This window comes from Oncorhynchus clarkii, chromosome 15 (genome assembly GCF_045791955.1).
Source record: "Oncorhynchus clarkii lewisi isolate Uvic-CL-2024 chromosome 15, UVic_Ocla_1.0, whole genome shotgun sequence".
NCBI lineage: Eukaryota > Metazoa > Chordata > Actinopteri > Salmoniformes > Salmonidae > Oncorhynchus > Oncorhynchus clarkii.
This window is the reverse complement of record NC_092161.1, coordinates 30506749-30531101: the sequence shown is the minus strand read 5'-3', so window position 1 is coordinate 30531101 and position 24353 is coordinate 30506749. Positions and strand designations below refer to the sequence as shown.

Here is a 24353-nt window from a genome sequence, read left to right as displayed (position 1 = left end):
CTTGGTTATACTACTACACGATCCTATTGGTTATACTACTACACTATCCTATTGGTTATACTACCACACTATCCTATTGGTTATACTACCACACTATCCTATTGGTTATACTACTACACTATCCTACTGGTTATACTACTACACTATCCTACTGGTTATACTACTACACTATCCTATTGGTTATACTACTACACTATCCTATTGGTTATACTACTACACTATCCTATTGGTTATACTACTAGACTATCCTATTGGTTATACTACTACATGATTATCTTGGTTATGCTTCTACATGATTCTCTTGGTTATACTACTACACTTATCTTTTTCCCATATCATTACTACTAAATAACAGATTTAATCTGATAAAATGAAGCTGTTTTGTTGTTGGTTTTGATGATGTGTCTGGTGGTGGGGGGTGTTACAGATTCAAGCAGGTGGCTTATATTCCTCACATAGCAGCTGGTGTGTTGAGTGTGTCAAACTGTCAAATTCCTCCATTGCCAAGATCATCCAACCACCTAACAGGTGTGGAGTGTCAAGAAGCTGATTAAACAGCCTGATCATTACACAGGTGCACCTTGTGTTTGGGACAATAAAAGGTCACTAAAATGTACAGTTTGGTAACACAACGCCACAGATGTCTCAAATTTTGAGGCAGCGTGCAATTGGAATGCTAACTGCAGGAATGTCCACCAGAGCTGTTGCCAGAGAATTGCATGTACGTCCAACCGGCCTCACAACCGCAGACCATGTGTATGACATTGGGAGGCCAAGCGGTTTGGTGATGTTAATGTTGTAAATTCACGCCCATGGTGGAGGTGGGGTTATGGTATGGGTAGGTATAAGCTATAGACAACGAACACATATGCGTTTTGCATTGGGCAATTTGAATGCACCATGCCCATTTTTTTATGTACACTAAATTACCAAAGGTATGTGGACACCTGTATGCAGGTGGGCTCCTGAGTGGTGCAGCGGTCTAAGACACTGCAGTAACTGGTTCAAATCCAGGCTGCATCACATCCGGCCGGGGTAGGCTGTCATTGTAAATAAGAATTTGTTCTTAACTGACTTGCCTAGTTAAATAAAGGTTAAATAAAATAAATAAAATAAAATAAAAAGGTTCCCACAAAAGTATGTGGATACCTGCTCATTGGGCATCTCATTCCAAAATCATGGGCATTAATTTGGAGTTGGTCCCTCCTTTGCTGCTATAACAGCCTCCACTCTTCTGGGAAGGCTTTCTACTAGATGTTGGAACATTGCTGTGGGGACTTGCTTTCTTTCAGCCACAAGAGCATTAGTGAGATCAGGCACTGATGTTGGGCGATTAGGCTCGCAGTCGGCATTCCAATTCATCTCAAAGTTCTTCAATCGAATTGAGGTCAGGGCTCTGGGCAGGCCAGTCAAGTTCTTCCACACCGATCGCGACAAACCATTTCTGTATGGACCTCGCTTTGCGCATGGAGGCATTGTCATGCTGAAACAGGAAAGGGCCTTCCCCAAACTGTTGCCACAAAGTTGGAAGCACAGAATTGTCTAGAATGTCATTGCATGATGTATCGTTAAGATTTCCCTTCGCTGGAACTAAGGGGCCTAGCCCGAACCATGAAAACAGCCCCAGACCATTATTCCTCCTCCACCACACTTTAGTGTTGGCACTACACATTTGAGCATTCTCCTGGCATTCGTTAAACCCAGATTCGTCCGTCGGATTACTAGATGGTTAAGTGTGAATCATCACTCCAGAGAATGCGTTTTCACTGCTCCAGAGTCCAATTGTGGCAAGCTTTACACCACTCCAGCCAATGCTTGGCATTACGCCTGGTGATCTTAGGCTTGTGTGCAGCTGCTCGGGCCATGGAAACACATTTCATGAAGCTCCCTGACAAACAGTTCTTCTGATGACAGGCAATTTTTACGCGCTTCAGCACTCGGCAGTGCCGTTCTCTGAGCTTGTGTGGCCGAACACTTTGCAGCTGGGCCGTTGTTGCTCCGAGACGTTTCTAATTCACAATAACAGCACTTACAGTTGACCAGGGCAGCTCTATCAGGGCAGATATTTGATGAACTGACTTGTTGGGAAGGTGGCATCCTATGACGGTGCCACGTTGAAATGAGCTCTTCAGTAAGGCCATTTTACTGCCAATGTTTGTCTGTGGAGATTGCATGGCTGTGTGCTTGATTTTATACACCCATCAGCAATGGGTGTGGCTGAAATAGCCGAATCTCCTAATTTGAAGGGGTGTCCACATACTTCTGTATTTATAGTGAATCTACCTAGATAGTTATTTCTTGATTTCTTGTTTAGATTTTTTATTTTTATTTGTGGATTTGTATTGTATTTGCAAGACATTCTACTGCACTGTTGGAGCTAGTAACATAAGCATTTTGCTACACCTGCCATAACACCTGCAAATACTGTATGTGTACGCTTTCCAATACATCTTGATTTGATTTGAAGAGCGATGCGCATTTAGATGCTGCTGGACTACTTGAATGTCCTTTATCCACATTATTAAAAGTGAGTCTAGCCTCAGGTGCTAGTCTGGCCTTTTGTTGCTTTTCTCTACAGATTCCAATGGGTTCAACTCCAATTTCAAGGCATGGGATCTGACATGACTTAAAACTAATTCAATTTATTTTCATGCCAGGGAATTGTATATTTATTTCCATATTGTCAGAGGATCCCGGGGGCTTCGTAGGAACTAGCCAATGAACTTCTGTTCACTTCTAATTAACTTGTACATTTTAATCCCTGATTCGAGGGAGAATGGTTTTTAAAGTCATGTTCTGTGTCCGGAACATCTTCAAAGACAAGACTAGAGCGAGCCGTTCCAAGAGAAAGTTACACTGTGCATTGCAGAACTGTGTCAGTACCAAGAGTATCTCTAGGAGTAACTCCTAGTACAAGGAGTAACAAATCCAATCCTGATAGGAGATTCCCGAGAAAGACAGTACACACCTGACATGTGTGTATTGACATATAAGACAGAGATGTATAAAGGTGTGATAGAAGTCCTGATGAGACTGAGGCTGTGTCCTAATATGGACACCGTAGAACCTGTTGTACAGAAAACGTTCACGTTGTGGATGCATGGCTCACTTACTGGGGTCACAGTCTGTGAACTGGAGGTCATCCAGCGCAGCCCCTCCGCTCACGTCTCTGGAGCGTATCCCCTCGAAGACCACTTCAAAGTTCCTCAACTTCCGCAGGGGAACCTCCGCCCGGTTCCACTCCTCCCCCTGGTTCCCGGTCTTGTTCCACACCTCCGTCACCCCATTGTTCTCAGTCTGTGGAGAGGTCAGGCGTAGAGAGGTCAAACACAATGTTCCATGGAATACTTTGGTACGCTGTCCATATTGAGAACTCCTGCTGAGGCTGTCATAATATGGACGCTGTACATTGATTATTCTACCGCATTGCTCTCCGACCCTCGTCCTGGAGTGTTACCGTCCTGAAGGTTTTCGCTCCAACCCGAATCTCACACACCTGATTCGAATAATTAGCTGGTTGATAAGATGAATCAGGTTAGTTACAACTGGGGTTGAAACAAAAACCTACAGGAGGGTAGTTCGCCAGAAACAGGGTTTGAGCCACTCGGAGTCATTCAAAAGTGATCTATATGAAAATGTACAGCACTGCTGATTATTCTGTAATGTAATCATACAGAGCCCAGATCATTCAATCACATACAGTATGGAGGAGTACAGAATATGATGTTGCATTGAATTGAGGCCGAGTAATGGAACGCTTTCCGCCGCTGAGTAGCACGGAGGTCATTTAAGAAGAGTCATTATAGTCACATTAGCATAACATCACAGTAATGAATGCTCTTGCCCTTAGACCTCCTATTAAATCTGTAACGGGCCGGTTCTCTCCCAGGCCGAGTCTCAAATCGCACCCTATTCCATAGGGCTCTGGTCAAAAGTAGTCTGCCATTTAAGGAATAGGGTGCCATTTGGGACTCGACCCCAGTCATCTTTAATGTATTAGACTCATGCCACATATGGAACAGATTAAAATCTAGGCCAAATAGCATTAGTTGGTAAATCCTTTCTGTCTTTTCCCATGGTATTGCAGAGGCACTGAATGATATCTAATAAAGCTGAGATGATGAATGCGACTTAGAGCGGGGTACTGCATATCACGACAGGCTAGATTCTCAGGTTTTGAACATAATGCTGTGGAGTTGCAGTTGGACACTTCCCCAGTCAAATCAGGCAAAATGTCATTAAGCATGCTAATGTTAGTTTAGGGACAAGAGTTTTTCCTGATTGTGTGTGTGTGTGTGTTTAAACCAGACCCTAGGGTATAATAGGTGAAGTGTTCAGGAAAATCTCTGGGCCCTAGTTATTCTGTCTTAATTAACTATGTTAGATTATAGATACATTAGTATTTGTTGTTTCTTATATTTGCTCCACCCACACAGTAATAAAGAAAATCCCATTCAGTTGTCCAATCAGGCATAATTTAGCTTTTGGATTTATTTCTTCATCCCTCTTGCGATTAAGGGGGTAATTTGGGATTCAGTGGTCACTCCACTTAAAACTTTAAAAAAAAATAATATATATATATATATATATATATATATATATACTAACCCTATATCACCCCTTTAATGCAGTAGGAAAGTTGGTCTCAGTGGTGTAGTGGGGGCTATACGCAGGAATAAGCCACATACACACTTTGTTTTTCAGTGGGTATTGTGTATACTCACTTCTTAATCCTCACTGATGCATATCAAAGTAGTGTAGCGGATGTATACAGTACGCTGCATCAATTATGTAGTACAATAGAGAACTCATGCACAAAGTAGCCAACACATTGCAAAGCACGTAGCCTAGTTTTAGGGTCAAGTAGCAGCAGAGGGCCGTTCTCAACTGGTTGTGCAACCTGGTCTTACAGCGTTCAGTATTATTCTGTACGTAAATCCGAGGCACTCCATTTAGGTTGATATTATCCGTTTGGTATGGTTACATAAAACAGATGGTTACTTAAGGCAAAAACGAAAGGAGGGTGGTTGTTCGGGGTAGATGGGTGGGGGGGCGTATAATGTGAACGTCTAGCAACCAAAAGGTTGCGAGTTTGAATCTCATCACGGACAACTTTAGCATTTTACCTAATGAGCAACTTTTCAATTACTTACTACTTTTTAGCTACTTTGCAACTACTTAGTATGTTAGCAAACCCTTCCCTAACCCTAACCATTTATACTAACTCTTCACCTAACCCTAACCTGAATCATTTTAGCCAAACCTTCCCCTAACCCTAACCTTAACCCTTTAACCTTACTCCTTAACTTTTAACCCTAACCTCTAGCCTAGCAAATGTTAGCAAGCCAGCTAACATTAGCCACCTAGCTAGAAGTCAAACTGAGCAATCAGTGTCAAACTGAGCAATTGGGGGAGAAGGGCCTTTGTCAGGGAGGTGACCAAGAACCCGATGGTCACTCTGACAATGCTCCATAGTCCCTCTGTGGAGATGGGAGAACCTTTCAGAAGGACAACCATTTCTGCAGCACTCCACCAATCAGGCCTTTATGGTAGAGTGGCCAGACAGAAGCCACTCTTCAGTAAAAGGCACAGGATCGAGGGAAAGATGAACAGAGCAAAGTAATAGAGAGATGGAGAGACCTGAAAATAGCTGTGCAACGACGCTCCCGATCCAACCTGACAGAGCTTGAGAGGATCTGCAGAGAATAATGGGAGAAACTCCCCAAATACAGGTTTGCCAAGTTTGAAGTGTCATACCCAAGAAGAATCAAGGCTGTAATCGCTGCCAAAAGTTGCTTCATCAAAGTACTGAGTAAAGGGTCTGAATACTTATGCAAATGTGTTAGTTTTTATTATTTTTATTATAAATTAGCAAAAAAAATCAAACCTGTTTTTTCTTTCTCATTATGGGATATTGTATGTAGATTAAAACAATTAGGTTAGGTTGTAGCATCTTAAAGAACGACATCGGTAGCCAGTAGAGTAGGTGTAGGAAAGACATTTCAGCTTATGAAATCAACCAGTTAATGCTAACTAAGGCAGCAATGGGTATTTGGTATTTTGGTATTTTATTAGGGTCCCCATTAGCTGTTGCAAAAGCAGCAGCTACTCTTCCTGTGGTCCACCTTAAACAAGAAACAAAATACAGAATGACATAATACAGAACATCGATAGACAAGAACAGAAATACATTTGAAAAAAATGAAAGGCACATGTAGCCTACATATCAATGCATACACACAAACTATCTAGGTCAAATAGGGGAGAGGCGTTGGGCCGCGAGGTGTTGCTTTATCTGTTTTCTTTAAACCAGGTTTGCTGTTTATTTGAGAAATATGAGATGGAGGGAAGTTCCATGCAATTAGTGCTCTATATAATACTGTACGCTTTTTTGAAATTGTTCTGGATTTGGGGACTGTGAAATGACCCTTGGTGGCATGTCTGGTGGGATAAGTGTGTGTGTCAGAGCTGTGTGTAAGTTGACTATGCAAACAAGTTGGGATTCTCAACACATTGATGTTTCTTATAAAAAGAAGAAGTGATGCAGTCAGTCTCTCCTGATTTATATCAGCCCTCAGCAAAATGTGCCGCTCTGCTCTGGGTATGCAAACCAGTTATTGAAAAAGTTTGGTCCGATGTCTTGGTTGAATCTTTGCGTTGCACAATACAGTCATCATGCACTGTTTGAAAGAAAAAAAAACGTCCCAATGTAATGTTATCTGCAGAGTAGGCCTACAACGGCCAATTGATATCATGATGATTTGGGCATTTTTTTTTGCAAACTCTGCCATCACAAGTGCACTGTAAGCCAGAAGTCGGCAAAAGGCGGCCTGAGGGCCACAACCGGACAGTGAGTGATATTATTTTGGCACCCCAATTTTTTTTCAACAATATTTGATTTAATATTTTACAAAAGTATATGGACACCCCTTCAAATTAGTGGATTCGGCTATTTCAGCCCCACCTGTTGCTGATAGGTCTATCAAATCAAGCACACAGCCATGCAATCTCCATAGACAAACATTGGCAGTAGAATGGCCTTACTGAAGAACTCAGTGACTTTCAACATGGCACCGTCATAGGATGCCACTTTTCCAACCAGTCAGTTCATCAAATTTCTGCCTTGCTAGAGCTGCCCCGGTCAACTATAAGTGATGTTATTGTGAAGTGGAAACGTCTAGAAGCAACAACGGCTCAGCCGGGAAGTGGTACGCCACACAAGCTCACAGAACGGGACCACCGAGTGCTGAACCACGTAGTGTGTATAAATCGTCTGTCCTCGTTTGCAACACAAACTACCTTTGGAAGCAACGTCAGCACAATAACTGTTCGTTCGGGAGCTTCATGAAATGGGTTTCCATGGCCGAGCAGCCGCATACAAGCCTAAGATCACCATGCGCAATGCCAAGCGTCCGCTGGGGTGGTGTAAAGCTCGCCGGCATTGGAACGCAGAGGCTATACAGTAACATGCTATACATGACGTCAGAGCTCAGGTTTCCGCTTCACATCGCTGTATGGGTTTTGACTTAGAAACTTAGAAACCTTAGAAACTTGAGCACCGCGTGTCACAAGAAGATGCCCCCATCCCTTCTGCTAATTGGGCAACTTTTGCACATTTGTTGCGGTCAGAGTGAGGGAAATGTTGTAAATTGAGAGGAGTCAAGGTGTTCTGAAAGATTAGACTAATTATAATAAATACCACTTTGATGTCCTACAAGCAAACCACACATCCAAATGTGCACTTCACTTTTCCATATTTCAAAACTTATCCCACTGGGCACACACTGGTTGAATTAACATTTTTTCCAAGTCATTTCAACGAAATTAAGCAGAAACAACGTGGAATAGATGTTGAATTGACAGTGGGATGTAATTTACTATGATTGCTATGCTTAATGTACAGATACAAGGATGACATGCGTTATACCATGGGTTGTCCTGGACAGAATGAGTCTATGTTTTTGGTATTGTGAAGAAAATTTGCCACGGAACACACACACTCATGACTCCATTCTACGTGCATCAAAATTACAATCTGTTTGTCTGATAAGCCTGATCAAATCCAATTGTATTTGTCACATGCGCCGAATACATCAGGTGGCATCCCTCACTCTGACCTCACAGTGAAATGCTTACTTACAAACCCTTAACCAACAATGCAATTTTAAGAAAATAAAAATAAATAAAGTAACAAATAATTAAAGAGCAGCAGTACCGGTACAGAGTCAATGTGCGGGGGCACCGGTTAGTCGAGGTAATTGAGGTAATATATACATGTGGACAGAGTTATTAAAGTGAATTACGCATGGATAATAACAGAGAGTAGCGGCAGCGTAAAGGGGGGGAGGTGGCAATTCATGTAGTCTGGGTAGCCATTTGATTAGATGTTCAGGAGTCTTATGGCTTGGGGGTAGAAGCTGTTTAGAAGCCTTAGACCTAGTACTGCTTGCCGTGTGGTAGCAGAGAGAAGTCTATGACTAGGGTGGCTGGAGTCTCTGACAATTTTATAGGCTTTCCTCTGACACCGCCTGGTATAGAGTTCCTGGATGGCAGGAAGCTTGGCCATACACACTACCCTCTGTAGTGCCTTGGGGTCGGAGGCTGAGCAGTTGCCATACCAGACGGTGATGCAACCATGCTCTCGGTGGTGCAGCTGTAGAACCTTTGAGGATCTGAGGACCCATGCCAAATCTTGTCAGTCTCCTGAGGGGGAATAGGTTTTGTCATGCCATCTTCAAGACTGTCTTGGTGTAATTGGACAATGTTAGTTTGTTGGTGATGCGGACACCAAGGAACTTGAAGCTCTCAACCTGCTCCATTACAGCCCCGTCGATGAGAATGGGGGCGTTCACAGTCCTCTTTCCTGTAGTCCACAATAATCTCCATTATCTTATCATATTGAGGGAGAGGTTGTTATTCTGGCACCACACCGCCAGGTATCTGACCTCCTCCCTATAGGCTTTCTCGTCATTGTCGGTGATCAGGCCTACCACTGTTTTGTCATTCACAAACTCAATGAGATTTCTTGATGCCCTTCCAGACTCCCTCTGCCTATCCAAGGACATCAGAGGACATAAATCAGTTAACCACCTAACTGAGGAACTCAATTTAACCTTGCGCAATACCCTAGATGCAGTTGCACCCCTAAAAACAAAAAACATTTGTCATAAGAAACTAGCTCCCTGGTATACAGAAAATACCCGAGCTCTGAAGCAAGCTTCCAGAAAATTGGAACGGAAATGGCGCCACACCAAACTGGAATTCTTCCGACTAGCTTGGAAAGACAGTACCGTGCAGTATCAAAGAGCCCTCACTGCTGCTCGATCATCCTATTTTTCCAACTTAATTGAGGAAAATAAGAACAATCCGAAATTTCCTTTTGATACTGTTGCAAAGCTAACTAAAAAGCAGCATTCCCCAAGTGAGGATGGCTTTCATTTCAGCAGTAATAAATTAATAACTTATTTGAGGAAAAGATCATGATCATTAGAAAGCAAATTACGGACTCCTCTTTAAATCTGCGTATTCCTCCAAAGCTCAGTTGTCCTGAGTCTGCACAACTCTGCCAGGACCTAGGATCAAGAGAGAAACAAGTGTTTTAGTACTATATCTCTTGACACAATGATGAAAATAATCATGGCCTCTAAACCTTCAAGCTGCATACTGGACCCTATTCCAACTAAACTACTGAACTACTCAATTTTTTTTGAAAAAAGCTGTTGCGCAGCAACTCACTGCCTTCCTGAAGACAAACAATGTATACAAAATGCTTCAGTCTGGTTTTAGACCCAACCATAGCACTGAGACTGCACTTGTGAAGGTGGTAAATGACCTTTTAATGGCGTCAGACCGAGGCTCTGCATCTGTCCTCGTGCTCCTAGACCTTAGTGCTGCTTTTGATACCATCGATCCCCACATTCTTTTGGAGAGATTGGAAACTCAAATTGGTCTACGCGGACATCTGGCCTGGTTTAGATCTTATCTGTCGGAAAGATATCAGTTTGTCTCTGTGAATGATTTGTCCTCTGACAAATCAACTGTAAATGTCGGTGTTCCTCGAGGTTCCGTTTTAGGACCACTATTGTTTTCACTATATATTTGACCTCTTGGGGGATGTCATTCGAAAACATAATGTTAACTTTCACTGCTATGCGGATGACACACAGCTGTACATTTCAATGAAACATGGTGAAGCCCCAAAATTGCCCTCGCTAGAAGCCTGTGTTTCAGACATAAGGAAGTGGATGGCTGCAAACTTTCTACTTTTAAACTTGGACAAAACAGAGATGCTTGTTTTAGGTCCCAAGAAACAAAGAGATCTTCTGTTGAATCTGACAATTAATCTTGATGGCTGTTTAGTTGTCTCAAATAAAACTGTGAAGGACCTCGGCGTTACTCTGGACCCTAATCTCTCTTTTGACAAACATATCAAGACTGTTTCAAGGACAGATTTTTTCCATCTACGTCACATTCTGTCCAAAAATCATGCAGAAAAATTCATCCATGCTTTTGTTACTTTTAGGTTAGACTACTGCAATGCTTTACTTTCCGGCTACCTGGATAAAGCACTAAATAAACTTCAGTTAGTGCTAAATACGGCTGCTAGAATCCTGACTTGAACCAAAACATGTGATCATATTACTCCAGTGGTAGCCTCCCTACACTGGCTTCCTGTTAAGGCAAGGGCTGATTTCAAGGTTTTACTGCTAACCTACAAAGCACTACATGGGCTTGCTCCTACCTATCTTTCTGATTTGGTCCTGCCGTACATACCTACATGTACACTACGGTCACAAGACGCAGGCCTCCTAATTGTTCCTAGAATTTCTAAGCAAACAGCTGGAGGCAGGGCTTTCTCCTACAGAGCACCATTTTTATGGAATGGTCTGCCTACCCATGTGAGAGACGCAGACTCGGTCTCAACCTTTATGTCTTTACTGAAGACTCATCTCTTCAGTGGGTCATATGATTGAGTGTAGTCTGGCCCAGGAGTGTGAAGGTGAACGGAAAGGCTCTGTAGCAACGATCCAATTGCAGAGGGAGGTGTTTAGTCCCAGGGTCCTTAGCTTATTGATGAGCTTTGAGGGCACTATGGTGTTGAAAGCTGAGCTGTAGTCAATGAATAGCATTCTCACATAGGTGTTCCTTTTGTCCAGGTGGGAAAGGGCAGTGTGGAGTGCAATAGAGATTGCATCATCTGTGGATCTATTAGGGCGGTATGCAAATTGGAGTGAGTCTAGGAATTCTAGGATAATGGTGTTGATGTGAGCCATGACCAGCCTTTCAAAGCACTTCAGGGCTACAGATGTGAGTGCTATGGGTCGGCAGTCAATTAGGCAGGTTACCTTAGTGTTCTTGGGCACAGGGACTATGGTGGTATTACAGACTCCGAAAAGGAGAGTTTGAAAATGTCAGTGAAGACACTTGCCAGTTGGTCAGCACATGCTCGCAGTACACGTCCTGGTAATCCGTCTGACCCTGTGGCCTTGTGAATGTTGACCTGTTGAAAGGTGTAACTCACCGGCTGTGGAGAGCATGATCACAGTCTTCCGGAACAGCTGGTGCTCTCATGCATGTTTCAGTGTTATTTGCCTCGAAGCGAGCATAGAAGTAGTTTAGCTCGTGTCACTGGGCAGCTCTCAGCTGTGCTTCCCTTTGTAGTCTGTAATGGTTTGCAAGCCCTGCCACATCCGACGAGCGTCAGAACCGGTCTAGTACGATTCAATCTTAGTCCTGTATTGACGCTTTGCCTGTTTGATGGTTTGTCGGAGGGCATAGCGGGATTTCTTATAAGCTTCCGGGTTAGAGTCCCACTCCTTGAAAGCGTCAGTTCTAGCCTTTAGCTCAGTGCGTATTTTGCCTGTAATTCATGGCTTCTGGTTGGGGTATGTACGTGCGGTCACTGTGAGGATGACGTCATCGATGCACTTATTGATGAAGCCAATGACTGATGTGGTGTACTCCTCAATGTCATCAGAGGAATCTCGGAACATATTCCAGTCTGTGCCAGCAAAACAGTCCTGTAGCTTAGCATCTGCTTCACCTGACCACTTTTTTTATTGACCGAGTCACTGGTGCTTCCTGATTTAATTGGAGCTTGTAAGCAGTAATCAGGGGGATAGAATTATGGTCAGATTTGCCAAATGGAGGGCGAGGGAGAGCTTTGTATGCATCACTGTGTGTGGAGTAAAGGTGGTGCAGAGTTTTTTTCCCTCTGGTTGCATATTTAACATGCTGATAGAAATTTGGTAAGACGGATTTAAGTATCCCTGCATTAAGGAGCGCTGTCTCTCCGTAAGTGTTTTCCTGTTCACTTATGGTGGAATACAGCTCATTCAGTGCGGTCTTAGTGCCAGCATCAGTCTGTGGTGGCATGTAGACAGCTACGAAAAAACAGATGAAAACTCTCTTGGTAGATAGTGTTATCTACAGCTTATCATGAGATACTCTCCCTCAGGTGAGCAAAACCTTGAGACTTCCTGAAATATCGTGCACCAGCTGTTATTTACAAAAATACATAGTCCGCCATCACTTTCGGTTACTGGCCCAATGCTCTAACCACTAGGCTACCTGTCGCCCCAAATACAGGAGCCCCTCAGGGGTACATGCTCAGTCCCCTAATGTACTCCCTGTTCACTCATGACTGCACAGCCAGGTACGACTCCAACACCATCATTAAACTTGCCGATGACACAACAACGGTAGGCCTGATCACCAACAGTGACAAGACAGCAGATAGGGAGGAGCTCAACAGAAGTTGGGTGATGCAACAGGACAACGACTCTCAAAACAGAAGTAAATCAACAACAAAATGCAACAAGGACAACAACCACTCGAGCCACTGCCTGTTCGGTTAGATACCTGGCCGTGTGGTGCCAGGAGAACAACCTCTCCCGCAACGGGATTACAGTAATTACAATTTAGCTAATTAACAATTGAGTGATAGATATGCAGATGAGGATGAAAAAAAAGAGCAGAAAAACAAAAACAAATATGGGGATGAGGTAGGTAGTTGGTTGGATAGGCCATTTACAGATGGGCCTTGTATAATAACACACAAGTTATTGTATTTTTCTTGTCTATATTGAATACTTCATTTAAATATTCACATTGTAGGTTGGGAAAAGTATGTGAACCCCTAAGCTAATGACTTTTCCAAAAGCTAATTGGAGTCAGGAGTCAGCTAACCTGGAGTCCAATCAATGAGACGAGTTTGGAGATGTTGGTTAGAGCTGCCCTGCCCTATAAAAAGCACTCACAAAATTTGAGTTTGCTATTCACAAGAAGCCCGATGTGAACCATGCCTCAAACAAAAGAGATCTCAGAAGACCTAAGATTAGGAATTGTTGAAGTGCATAAAACTGGAAAGGGTCACAAAAGTATCTCTAAAAGCCTTGATGTTCATCAGTCCAAGGTAAGACAAATTGTCTATAAACTGAGAAAGTTCAGCACTGTTGCTACTCTCCCTAGGAGTGGCCCTCCTACAAAGATGACTGCACGGGCACAGCGCAGAATGCTCAATGAGGTTAAGAAGAATCCTAGAATGTCAACTAAAGATTAACATGAAATCTCTGGAACACGCTAACATCTCTGTCGAGGAGTCTACGATACGTAAAACACTAAACGAGAATGGTGTTCGAGGGAGGACACCACAGAAGAAGCCACTGCTGTTAAAAAAACATTGCTGCACGTCTGAAGTTTGCAACTGGCAAAATATTCTGTGGACAGATTAAATTAAAGTTGAGTTGTTTGGAAGGAAAGGCACAGCACACCAACATCCCAGCTGTAAAGTATGGTGGAGGGAGCATCATGGTTTGGGGCTGCTTTGCTGCCTTAGGGCCTGGACAGCTTACTATCAGATGGAAAAATGTATTCCCAAGTTTATCAAGACATTTTGCAGGAGAATGTAAGGCTATCTGTCCGCGAATTGAAGCTCAACAGAAGTTGGGTGATGCAACAGGACAACGACTCTCAAAACAGAAGTAAATCAACAACAAAATGCAACAAGGACAACAACCACTCGAGCCACTGCCTGTTCACACCGCTATCATCCAGAAGGCGAGGTCAGTACCGGTGCATCAAAGCAGGGACCGAGAGATTGAGAAAGAGCTTCTATCGCAAGGTCATCAGACTGCTAAACAGCAATCACTAACTCAGAGAGACTGCTGCCTACATTGAGAACCAATCACTGGACACTTTTATAAATGGATCACTCGTCACTTTAAACAATGCCACTTTAAATAATAGTACTTTAATATTGTTTACATATCTTACATTTCTCATATATCATGTATATACTGTATTTTAAAACCATCTACTGCACCTTGCCTATGCCACTCGGCCATCACTTATCCATGTACTTATATATGCATATTTTCATTCACCCCTTTAGATTTGTGTGTATTAGGTAGTTGTTGGGGAATTCTTAGATACTTGTTAGATATTACTGCACTGTTGGAACTAGAAGCACAAGCATTTCACTACACTCGCATTAACATCTGCTAACCATGTGTATGTGACCAATAAAATGGGATTTTATTTGATTTGAAAATGGATTCAACAGAAGAAAATACGCCTTCTGGAATGGCCCAGTCTAAGTCCTGATCTCAACCCGATTGAGATGCTGTGACATGACCTCAGGAGGGTGGTTCACACTAGACATCCCAATAATATTGCTGAACTGAAACAGTTTTGTAAAGAGGAATGGTCCAAAATTCCTCCTGACCGTTGTGCAGGTCTGATCCGCAACTACAGAAAACGTTTGGTTGAGGTTATTGCTGCCAAAGGAGGGTCAACCATTTATTAAATCCAAGTGTTCACATACTTTTTGCACCCCGCACTGTGAATGTTTACAGGGTGTGTTAAATAAAACATGAAAACATATCATTGTTAGTTTAAGCAGACTGTGTTTTTCTATTGTTAGATGAAGATCACATTTTATGACCAATTTACGCAGAAATCCAGGTAATTCCGAAAGGGTTCACTTACCTTTTCTTGCCACTGTACCTCAACTTACCTGTACCCCCGCACACTGACACGATAGAGGTACCCCCTTGTACAGTATATAGCCTCGTTATTGTTATTTTATTGTGTTACTTTTTATTATTTTTTACTTTAGTTTATTTGGTAAATATTTTCTTAACTCTTCTTAAACTGCACTGGTGGTTAAAGGGCTTGTAATTAAGCATTTCACGGTAAGATCTACACTTGTTGTATTCGGTGCATGTGACAAATGATTTGATTTGAGAGGGATGATGTGGGAGAGTGGATGGGGACTGAGGAGGGGAACGGTCGGGGTAATCTTTGTATACATTGCATTGATTGTTTTTGTACCTGCAATCCCCCCCATAAAAAGTTACAAATGAATAAAAAGTTGGTCACAAATGTTTTTTAAAATTGTGTGATGGTGGGGACGCAGGGCTGTGTTCCAAACAAACATCTACAAGTGTGCTTGCTTCATTTCCTCAATGGCAAAGCTAGGAGAGGTCAAAAAAAGCACCTTATAGTTGAAGGTTCTTTCCTTAAGTCATAAAAGTGCATTGAAATTACATAGGAACTGTGCACAGTTTGGAAAGGTGTGTGGCCACTTGGAGAGACCAGTTAGACTTCTCACTCAAACCCTTGTAATAATTTAAATACACATAAAATCAACAGGGTAATGTTTGGATTCAGTCTTGTTTAATCTCCAGTGTTCCAGTTTGGCAAAAGTAGAGTATACATACTTTTCCAGGCACCCTCACAGTACTGGTTGGAGTGAAGCAAAAACACAATATACTGTATCACTTCCCAGTTTGCTGCCAAACCACCTAATCGTGGACTAATTGGAACACGAGTGAGGATAAAGTGGTATGGACTGAATTGTCGTCTCTGATTGAGACAGAGGGAATATAGATTTTTAGAGGTCTGGGCCGATGGTGTGGGGACTGAGGATAGAGCTCTTTGTTGTCACACACAAATGGAGATCCACCTGCCCCCCCCCCCCCCCCCCATCACTACCCTTCTAGTAGGATCATTTAAACAGACAGACCTTGTCTAGATCCCAAATGGCACCCTATTTCGTATATACAGTACACACCCTTTGATTTTTTTCACATTTTGTTGTGTTACAATGTGGGATTAAACTTGATTACATTTTTTTGTCAACAACCTACACAAAATACTCTGTAATGTCAAAGTGGAAGAAAAATTTATGGAAAACAAACACTAATATATCTTGATTAGATGCGTATTCAAACCCCTGAGTCAATACATTTGAATTACCTTACAGCTCTGAGTCTCTCTGGGTAAGTTTCTAAGAGCTTTGCACACCTGGATTGTACAATATTTGCCCATTATTCGTTCTAAAATTCTTCAAGCTCTGTCAAGTTGGTTGTTGATCAATGCTAGACCGACATTTTTAAGTCTTGCTATAGATTTTCAAGACGATTTAAGACAAAATTGTAACTAGGCCACTCAGGAACATTCAATGTCGTCTTGGTAAGAAACTCCAGCCTTGTGTTTTAGGTCATTTTTTGCAGTATTACTTTAGTGCCTTGTAGCAAACAGGATGCATGTTCTGGAATATTTTTATTCTGTACAGTTTTCCTTCTTTTACTCTGCCATTTATGTTAGTATTGAGGAGTAACTACAATGTTGTTGATCCATCCTCAGTTATCTCCTTCCACAGCCATTAAATCTCTGTTACTGTTTTTCAATCCCTGAGGGGTTTCCTTCGACTCCGGCAACAGAGTTAGGAAGGACACCTATATCTTCTTAGTGACTGGGTGTATTGACACACCATCCAAAGTGTAATGAATAACTGCAGCATGCTCAAAGGGATATTCAACATGTTTTTTTACCCATCAATCAATATGTGCCCTTCATTGCGAACCATTGGAAAAACTCTGTGGTCCTTCCTAACTCTGTTGCTTGAAATTCACTGCTCGACTGAGGAACCTTACAGATCATTCATTGTATGTGTGAGGTACAGAGATGAGACAGTCCTTCAAAAATCATGTTAAACATTATTATTGCACACAGAGTTCCATGCAACTCATTATGTGAGTTCTTTAGAACAGTTTTACTCCTGAACTTATTTAGGCCTGCCAAAAAACAAAAAGGGTTGAATACTTAAAGACATTTCAGCTTTTCATTTTTAATAAATTTGTAAACTTTCTAAAAACATAATTCCACTTTGACATTTTGGGGTATTGTGTGTAGATCAGTGACACAAAATCTCAATACAAAATCTCAAAAATAAATTTTAAATGTAGTCTGTAGCACAGCAAAATGTGGAAAAAGAGGTGTGAATACTTCCTGAAGGCACTGTAGTGCAGTACTTTCGACCAGAGTCCTATGGACCCGGGTCAAAATTAGTGCACTATATAGCAAATGGAGTGCCATTTGGGACGAGGCCCATTTCTCAAACGCTGTGACAGGGAATGATAAGAAACAATAATATTAAAAAGCTCCTCAGACAGATTAGGTTAATGGATACCTTGGCTGGTTAGTTCAAAGAGTATGTAAATGGTGGAGAATATGGATTTAACTATGCGTTTCCCATAACATTTCATGATTCATATAATCAGATAATTTAAAATGTAGGCTGTAACACACAAAAACACATTTTTTTTATTGTGTGACGGTGGGGACGCAGGGCTGTGTTCCAAACAAACATCTACAAGTGTGATTGCTTCATTTCCTCAATGGCAAAGCTTGGAGAGGTCAAAACAAGCACCTTATAGTTGAAGGCTCTTTCCTTAAGTCATAAAAGTGCATTGAAATTACATAGGAACTGTGCACAGTTTGGAGAGGTGTGTGGCCACTTGGAGACACCAGTTAGACCTCTCACTCAAACCCTTGTAATCATGTAAATACACATAAAATCCACAGGGTAATGTTTGGATTCAGTCTTGTTTAATCTCCAGTGTTCCAGTTTGGCAAAAGTAGAGTATACCAACTTTTCCAGGCACCATCACAGTACTGGTTGGAGTGAAGCAAAAACACAATATATGGTATCACCTCCCAGTTTGCTGCCAAACCACCTAATCGTGGACTAATTGAAACACAAGTGAGGATAAAGTGGTATGGACTGAATTGTCGTCTCTGATTGAGACAGAGGGAATATCGATTTTTAGAGGTCTGGGCCGATGTTGTGGGGACTGAGGATACAGCTCTCAGTTGTCACACGCAAATGGAGATCCACCTGCCCCCCCTCATCGCTTCCTTCTAGTAGGATAATCTAAACAGACAGACCTTGTCTACATCCAAATGGCACCCTATTCCGTATATACAGTACCTTCAGAAAGTATTCACACCCCTTGACTTTTTTCGCATTTTGTTGTGTTACAATGTGGGGTTAAAATTGATTTAATTGTCATTTTTTTGTCAACAACCTACACAAAATACTCTGTAATGTCAAAGTGGAAGAAAAATGTATGGAAAACAAACACTAATATATCTTGATTAGATACATATTCAACCCCCTGAGTCAATACATTTGAATTACCTTACAGCTCTGAGTCTCTCTGGGTAAGTTTCTAAGAGCTTTGCACACTTGGATTGTACAATATTTGCCCATTATTCATTTTAAAATTATTCAGGCTCTGTCAAGTTGGTTGTTGATCAATGCTAGACCGACATTTTTAAGTCTTGCTATAGATTTCCAAGACGATTTAAGACAAAACTGTAACTAGGCCACTCAGGAACATTCAATGTCGTCTTGGTAAGAAACTCCAGCCTTGTGTTTTAGGTCATTTTTTGCAGTATTATTTTAGTGCCTTGTAGCAAACAGGATGCATGTTCTGGAATATTTTTATTCTGTACAGTCTTCCTTCTTTTTACTCTGCCATTTATGTTAGTATTGAGGAGTAACTACAATGTTGTTGATCCATCCTCAGTTATCTCCTACCACAGCCATTAAACTCTGTAACTGTTTTAAATCCCTGAGGGGTTTCCTTCGACTCCGGCAACAGAGTTAGGAAGGACACCTATATCTCCTTAGTGACTGGGTGTATTGACACACCATCCAAAGTGTAATGAATAACTTCAACATGCTCAAAGGGATATTCAACATGTTTTTTTTACCCATCAATCAATGTGCCCTTCTTTGCGAACCATTGGAAAAACTCTGTGGTCCTTCCTAACTCTGTTGCTTGAAATTCACTGCTCGACTGAGGAACCTTACAGATCATTCATTGTATGTGTGAGGTACAGAGATGAGACAGTCCTTCAAAAATCATGTTAAACATTATTATTGCACACAGAGTTCCATGCAACTCATTATGTGAGTTCTTAAGAACAGTTTTACTCCTGAACTTATTTAGGCCTGCCAAAAAACAAAAGGGTTGAATACTTATCAAGACATTTCAGCCCCTCATTTTTAATACATTTGTAAACTTTCTAAAAACATAATTCCACTTTGACATTATGGGGTATTGTGTGTAGATCAGTGACACAAAATCTCAATACAAAATCTCAATACAAAATCTCAAAAATAAATTTTAAATGTAGTCTGTAGCACAGCAAAATGTGGAAAAAGAGGTGTGAATACTTCCTGAAGGCACTGTAGTGCAGTACTTTCGACCAGAGTACTATGGACCCGGGTCAAAATTAGTGCACTATATAGCAAATGGAGTGCCATTTGGGACGAGACCCGTTTCTCAAACGCTGTGACAGGGAATGATAAGAAACAATAATATTAAAAAGCTCCTCAGACAGATTAGGTTAATGGATACCTTGGCTGGTTAGATCAAAGAGTATGTAAATGGTGGAGAATATGGATTTAACTATCCGTTTCCCATAAAATGTCATGATTCATATAATCAGATCATTTTTATCCTGTCTTTTTCTGTTACAGCAATATGAATATTTTGTGGTTCAGGTTATTGCTGGCCATTCTTATAGCACTTTATAGTACCGTTATACGGGTTGAAAATGGCAAATTTTTGCACTGATAAATACCTTAATTGGAACACAGTGGATGGAAGGTAAAATGCTATACATGACGTCAGACCTCAGGCTCTGCGCTTCACAGCGCTGTATGGGTTTTGACTGACAGCCGTTCTGACCTTAAGCACTGCGCGGGGCAAGAAGTTGCTCCCATCCCTCCCGCTAATTGGAAACTTTTGTAAATGTTTAGTTGACTGGGTGAGTGAAATGCTGTAATTGTATTTGGAAAGATGAGCCGTTGAGGATTATAATAAATACCGCTTTGATGTCATATAAGCAAGCCAAACACCCGTGAGTCCAAATGTGCACTTCACATTGCTTGTCTACTGTGAAGAAAACTGGGCGCGCAATTGTCCCAGCATCGTCTGGGTTAGGGGAGGGTTTGGCCGTGGGGACTTTGGCTCATCGCGCTCTAGCTGGGCACCTGCAGGCTGACTTCGGTCGTCAGTTAAACGGTGTTTCCTCCGACACGTTGGTGCAGCTTGTTTCCGGGTTAAGCGAGCGGGTGTTAGGGAGCACGGTTTGGCTGTTCATGTTTTGGAGGAAGCATGTCTCGACCTTCGCCTCTCCCGAGCCCGTTTGGGAGTTGCAGTGATGAGACAAGATCATAATCACAAAATTGCAGAGAAAAAGGGAGTAAAAAAAAGTACATTGAAATTACTTAGTTAAACTTATGGCTGAGATCTCGTTAACGGGATCAACTTGACAACAGCCAGTGAAAGTGCAGGGACCCAAATTCAAACCACAGAAATCTCATAATTAAAATTCCTCAAACATACAAGTACTATACACCATTTTAAAGACAAACTTGTTGTTAATCCCACCACAGTGTCCGATTTCAAAAAGGCTTTACGACGAAAGCATACCATACGATTATGTTAGGTCAGCGCCAAGTCACAGAAAAACACAGCCATTTTTCCAGCCAAAGAGGAGTCACAAAAATCAGAAATAGAGATAAAATGAATCACTAACCTTCGATGATCTTCATCAGATGACACTCGTAGGACTTCATGTTACACAATACATGTATGTTTTGTTTGATAAAGTGCATATTTATATCCAAAAATCTCAGTTTACATTGGCGCGTTATGTTCAGTAATGTTTTGCTTCCAAAACATCCGGTGATTTTGCAGAGCCACATCAATTTACAGAAATACTCATCATAAATGTTGATGAAAATACAAGTGTTATACTTCTCCTTAATGCAACCGCTGTGTCAGATTTCAAAAAAACTTTACGGAAAAAGCACACCAAGCAATAATCTGAGTACAGCGCTCAGACACAAAAACAAGCCATACAGATACCCGCCATGTTGTGGAGTCAGGAAAAGTCAGAAATAGCGTTATAAATATACACTTACCTTTGATGATCATCAGAATGCACTCCCAGGAATCTCAGTTCCACAATACATGTTTGTTTTGTTCGATAAAGTCCATCATTTATGTCCAAATACCTCCTTTTTGTTCACGCGTTTAGTTCACAAATCCAAATTCATGAGGCGCAGGCCAGATGAAAAGTCAAAACGTTCCATTACAGTTTGTAGAAACATGTCAACGATGTATAGAATCAATCTTTAGGATGTTTTTAACATAAATCTTCAATAATATTCCAACCGGACAATTCCTTTGTCTATAGAAAGGAAAAGGAACGCAGCGAACTCACACTGGCACGCGCGAGACTGAGCTCATGGCATTCTGCCAGACACCTGACTCAAACAGCTCATATTCTCTCCCCCTTCTCAGTAGAAGCCTGAAACAGGGTTCTACAGACTGTTGACATCTAGTGGAAGCCTTAGGAAGTGCAATATGTTCCCATAGACACTGTGTATTAGATAGGCAAAGACTTGAAAACCTACAAACCTCAGATTTCCCACTTCCTGGTTGGATTTTCTTCTTAGGTTTTTGCCTGCCATATGAGTTATGTTATACTCACAGACATCATTCAAACAGTTTTAGAAACTTCAGAGTGTTTTCCATCCAAATCTACTAATAATATGCATATCTTAGCTTCTGGGCCTGAGTAGTAGGCAGTTTACTCTGGGCACCTTATTCATCCAAGCTACTCAATACTGCCCCCAGCCATAAGAAGTTTTAATGTGCACACTTTGGAGAGGTGTGCCGCCACTTGGAGACACCAGATAGTCCTCTCACTTAAACCCTTGTACTTTCTTTGGTCTTATGTTGCACATTTTTCAGGAGTATTCTTATCATGTTAATGAATGTATCCAGAGTATTTTCAGATTTCGTTATCAACAAATGTGGCAAAAGGTACAGTAAATGTAAATTGTACATAGAATCAACAGTGTAATGTTTGGATTCAGTCCTGTGTCAGGGGAACTGTTGTTCCCTCACCTTTGGTCTAATAATCTACAAACTGTTCCTTTTCAATTGCTACCATGGTTATGCATTTTCATATTTCCTCTGTAAGAAACATTTCAATTTAGCCCTATCCATATTGGCCAACTCCCAGCGAGTGTAAAGGGTTAAGATACATGTCTCACCTATGATATGTGGTTTATGGTCAGGGACAGGAATTTACGGTCAGGCTCAGCAATTTGCTGTGGCTTCATGTTTACCGAAACTTTGCCAAGGGCCTTAGTTTACATAGCCATTGCAATGAAAGAGTCTGGGCCTAACCTACTCAAAACAGAGGACAGGCAATGTCATGTTATACTCTGCAGTTTAAAAGTATATTAAAATGCACCCGAGGGTGAGCCATGCACAGTCCGTGTCCTCTCCACCAGCCTGCTGTATGCCAATGGAGTCCTTGCTAGAAACAATCTTGTTACGGCGAATGTAAAAGATTAATAGCCAATTTTACCACGTGATTTATCCAGATTTGTGTGTGTGTGTGATATAGAAAGGGAGCTCCATCCATAAAACTAGTCTCGGTGCGGTGGCTGACTGGTGGATCATACCGGCATAGCTCATATTTGATGTCTCAATGCGATATCTATCGAGGCACTTATCAGATACATTTCAGAGTTCATTCAAAAGAGTCGCCGCAGCGCAACCCGCAAAATCCACTATGCATAACGAGGCCAGGTAGACATTTACATAAATGTATCATTGGCATCATTTGATCACATTTGATGACAGTCGCAGTAGCCTAAACGGACAGGGGAAAGTTGCAATCGCCATTAAAATCTCCCTAATGACTTACTATTATATTAAATGTCCTGCTAAGCTGAAATCCCATTTATATTCATGGGCTTTTCATTTTACGGGGCTGCTGGCAGCTGTTTGGCTGTCGGCTCACCTTCAAATCAGAGTGCATTATGTTTTTTTCTGTTCTCTGTTTGAGGATTAAGTGATTGAGAAAAAGGTGTCACCGTGTTTCTATTTTATACCATACCTCCTAACAGCTCAGATTAAAATTCTGCATCCCAAATGGCAACCCATTCCCTACATAGTGCCCCACTTTTGACCCATAGGACTCTGGGCAAAATTAGTGCACTACGTTTGTGACAGGCCCAGTGTCACAGACTGCCTACACTAATTCTATTCCCCCCCGGTGGGCTGAGCCATTGATAGAGAAGTCTGATCAGGACTGATTGCTGTCACGCCCTGATCTGTTTCACCTGTCCTTGTGCTTGTCTCCACGCCCCCTCCAGGTGTCGCCCATATTCTCCACTTATCCCCCGGGTATTTTTACCTGTGTTTTCTGTCTGTCTGTGCAAGTTCGTCTTGTTTGTTCAAGCCTACCAGTGTTTTGTGTCTCAGCGCCTGCTTTTTCCAGTCTCACTTTTCTTTTCTTGCCCTCCTGGTTTTGACCCCTGCCTGTCCTGACTCCGAGCCCGCCTGCCTGCCATCCTGTACCTTTGCCCCTTCTCTGGATTACCGACCTCTGCCTGACCTGACCCTGGGCCTGCCTGCCGTCCTGTACCTTGGCCCCACTACTCTGGATTATCGACCCCTGCCTGCCTTAACCTGTCGTTTGCCTGCCCCTGTTACAATAAACATTGTTAATTCCACACAGTCTGCACTTGGGTCTTGATAGATTGCTCAGAAATTACCAATCCTGATATGAATAGACAGCTCTACGGAATAGAAGTTACAGTGCCTTCAGAAAGTATTCACACCCCTTGACCTTTTCCCACATTTTGTTGTGTTATAAATTATATTAATATGGATTTAAATGTTTTTGTCCAATCTACACAAAATACTCTGTCAAAGTGTACAAAAAAATTCTAACATTTGTCAAATTTAAAAAACTAAAAAACAAATGCTATATCTTGATTAAAAGCATTCAACCCCTTTCTGGGTAAGTCTAAGAGCTTTGCACACCTGGATTGTATAATATTTGCACATTATTATTATTCAAATTCTTCAAGCTCTGTCAAGTTGGTTGTTTAATCATTGCTAGACAGCCATTTTCAGGTCTTGCCACAGATTTTCAAGCCGATTTAAGTCACAACAGTAACT

At 41.7% G+C, this 24353-nt stretch overlaps 1 protein-coding gene across 1 annotated transcript in view; it reads right to left on the bottom strand.

Annotated features, from left to right (window-relative positions):
- Positions 1 to 24353, bottom strand: part of LOC139366771 (MAM and LDL receptor class A domain containing 1) — a 123965-nt gene that overhangs the window by 20157 nt on the left and 79455 nt on the right. Inside the window, exon 23 of the mRNA XM_071104475.1 lies at positions 3114 to 3297. Coding sequence (XP_070960576.1) covers positions 3114 to 3297 — 184 coding nt within the window. The remainder of the gene's footprint in view (positions 1 to 3113; positions 3298 to 24353) is intronic.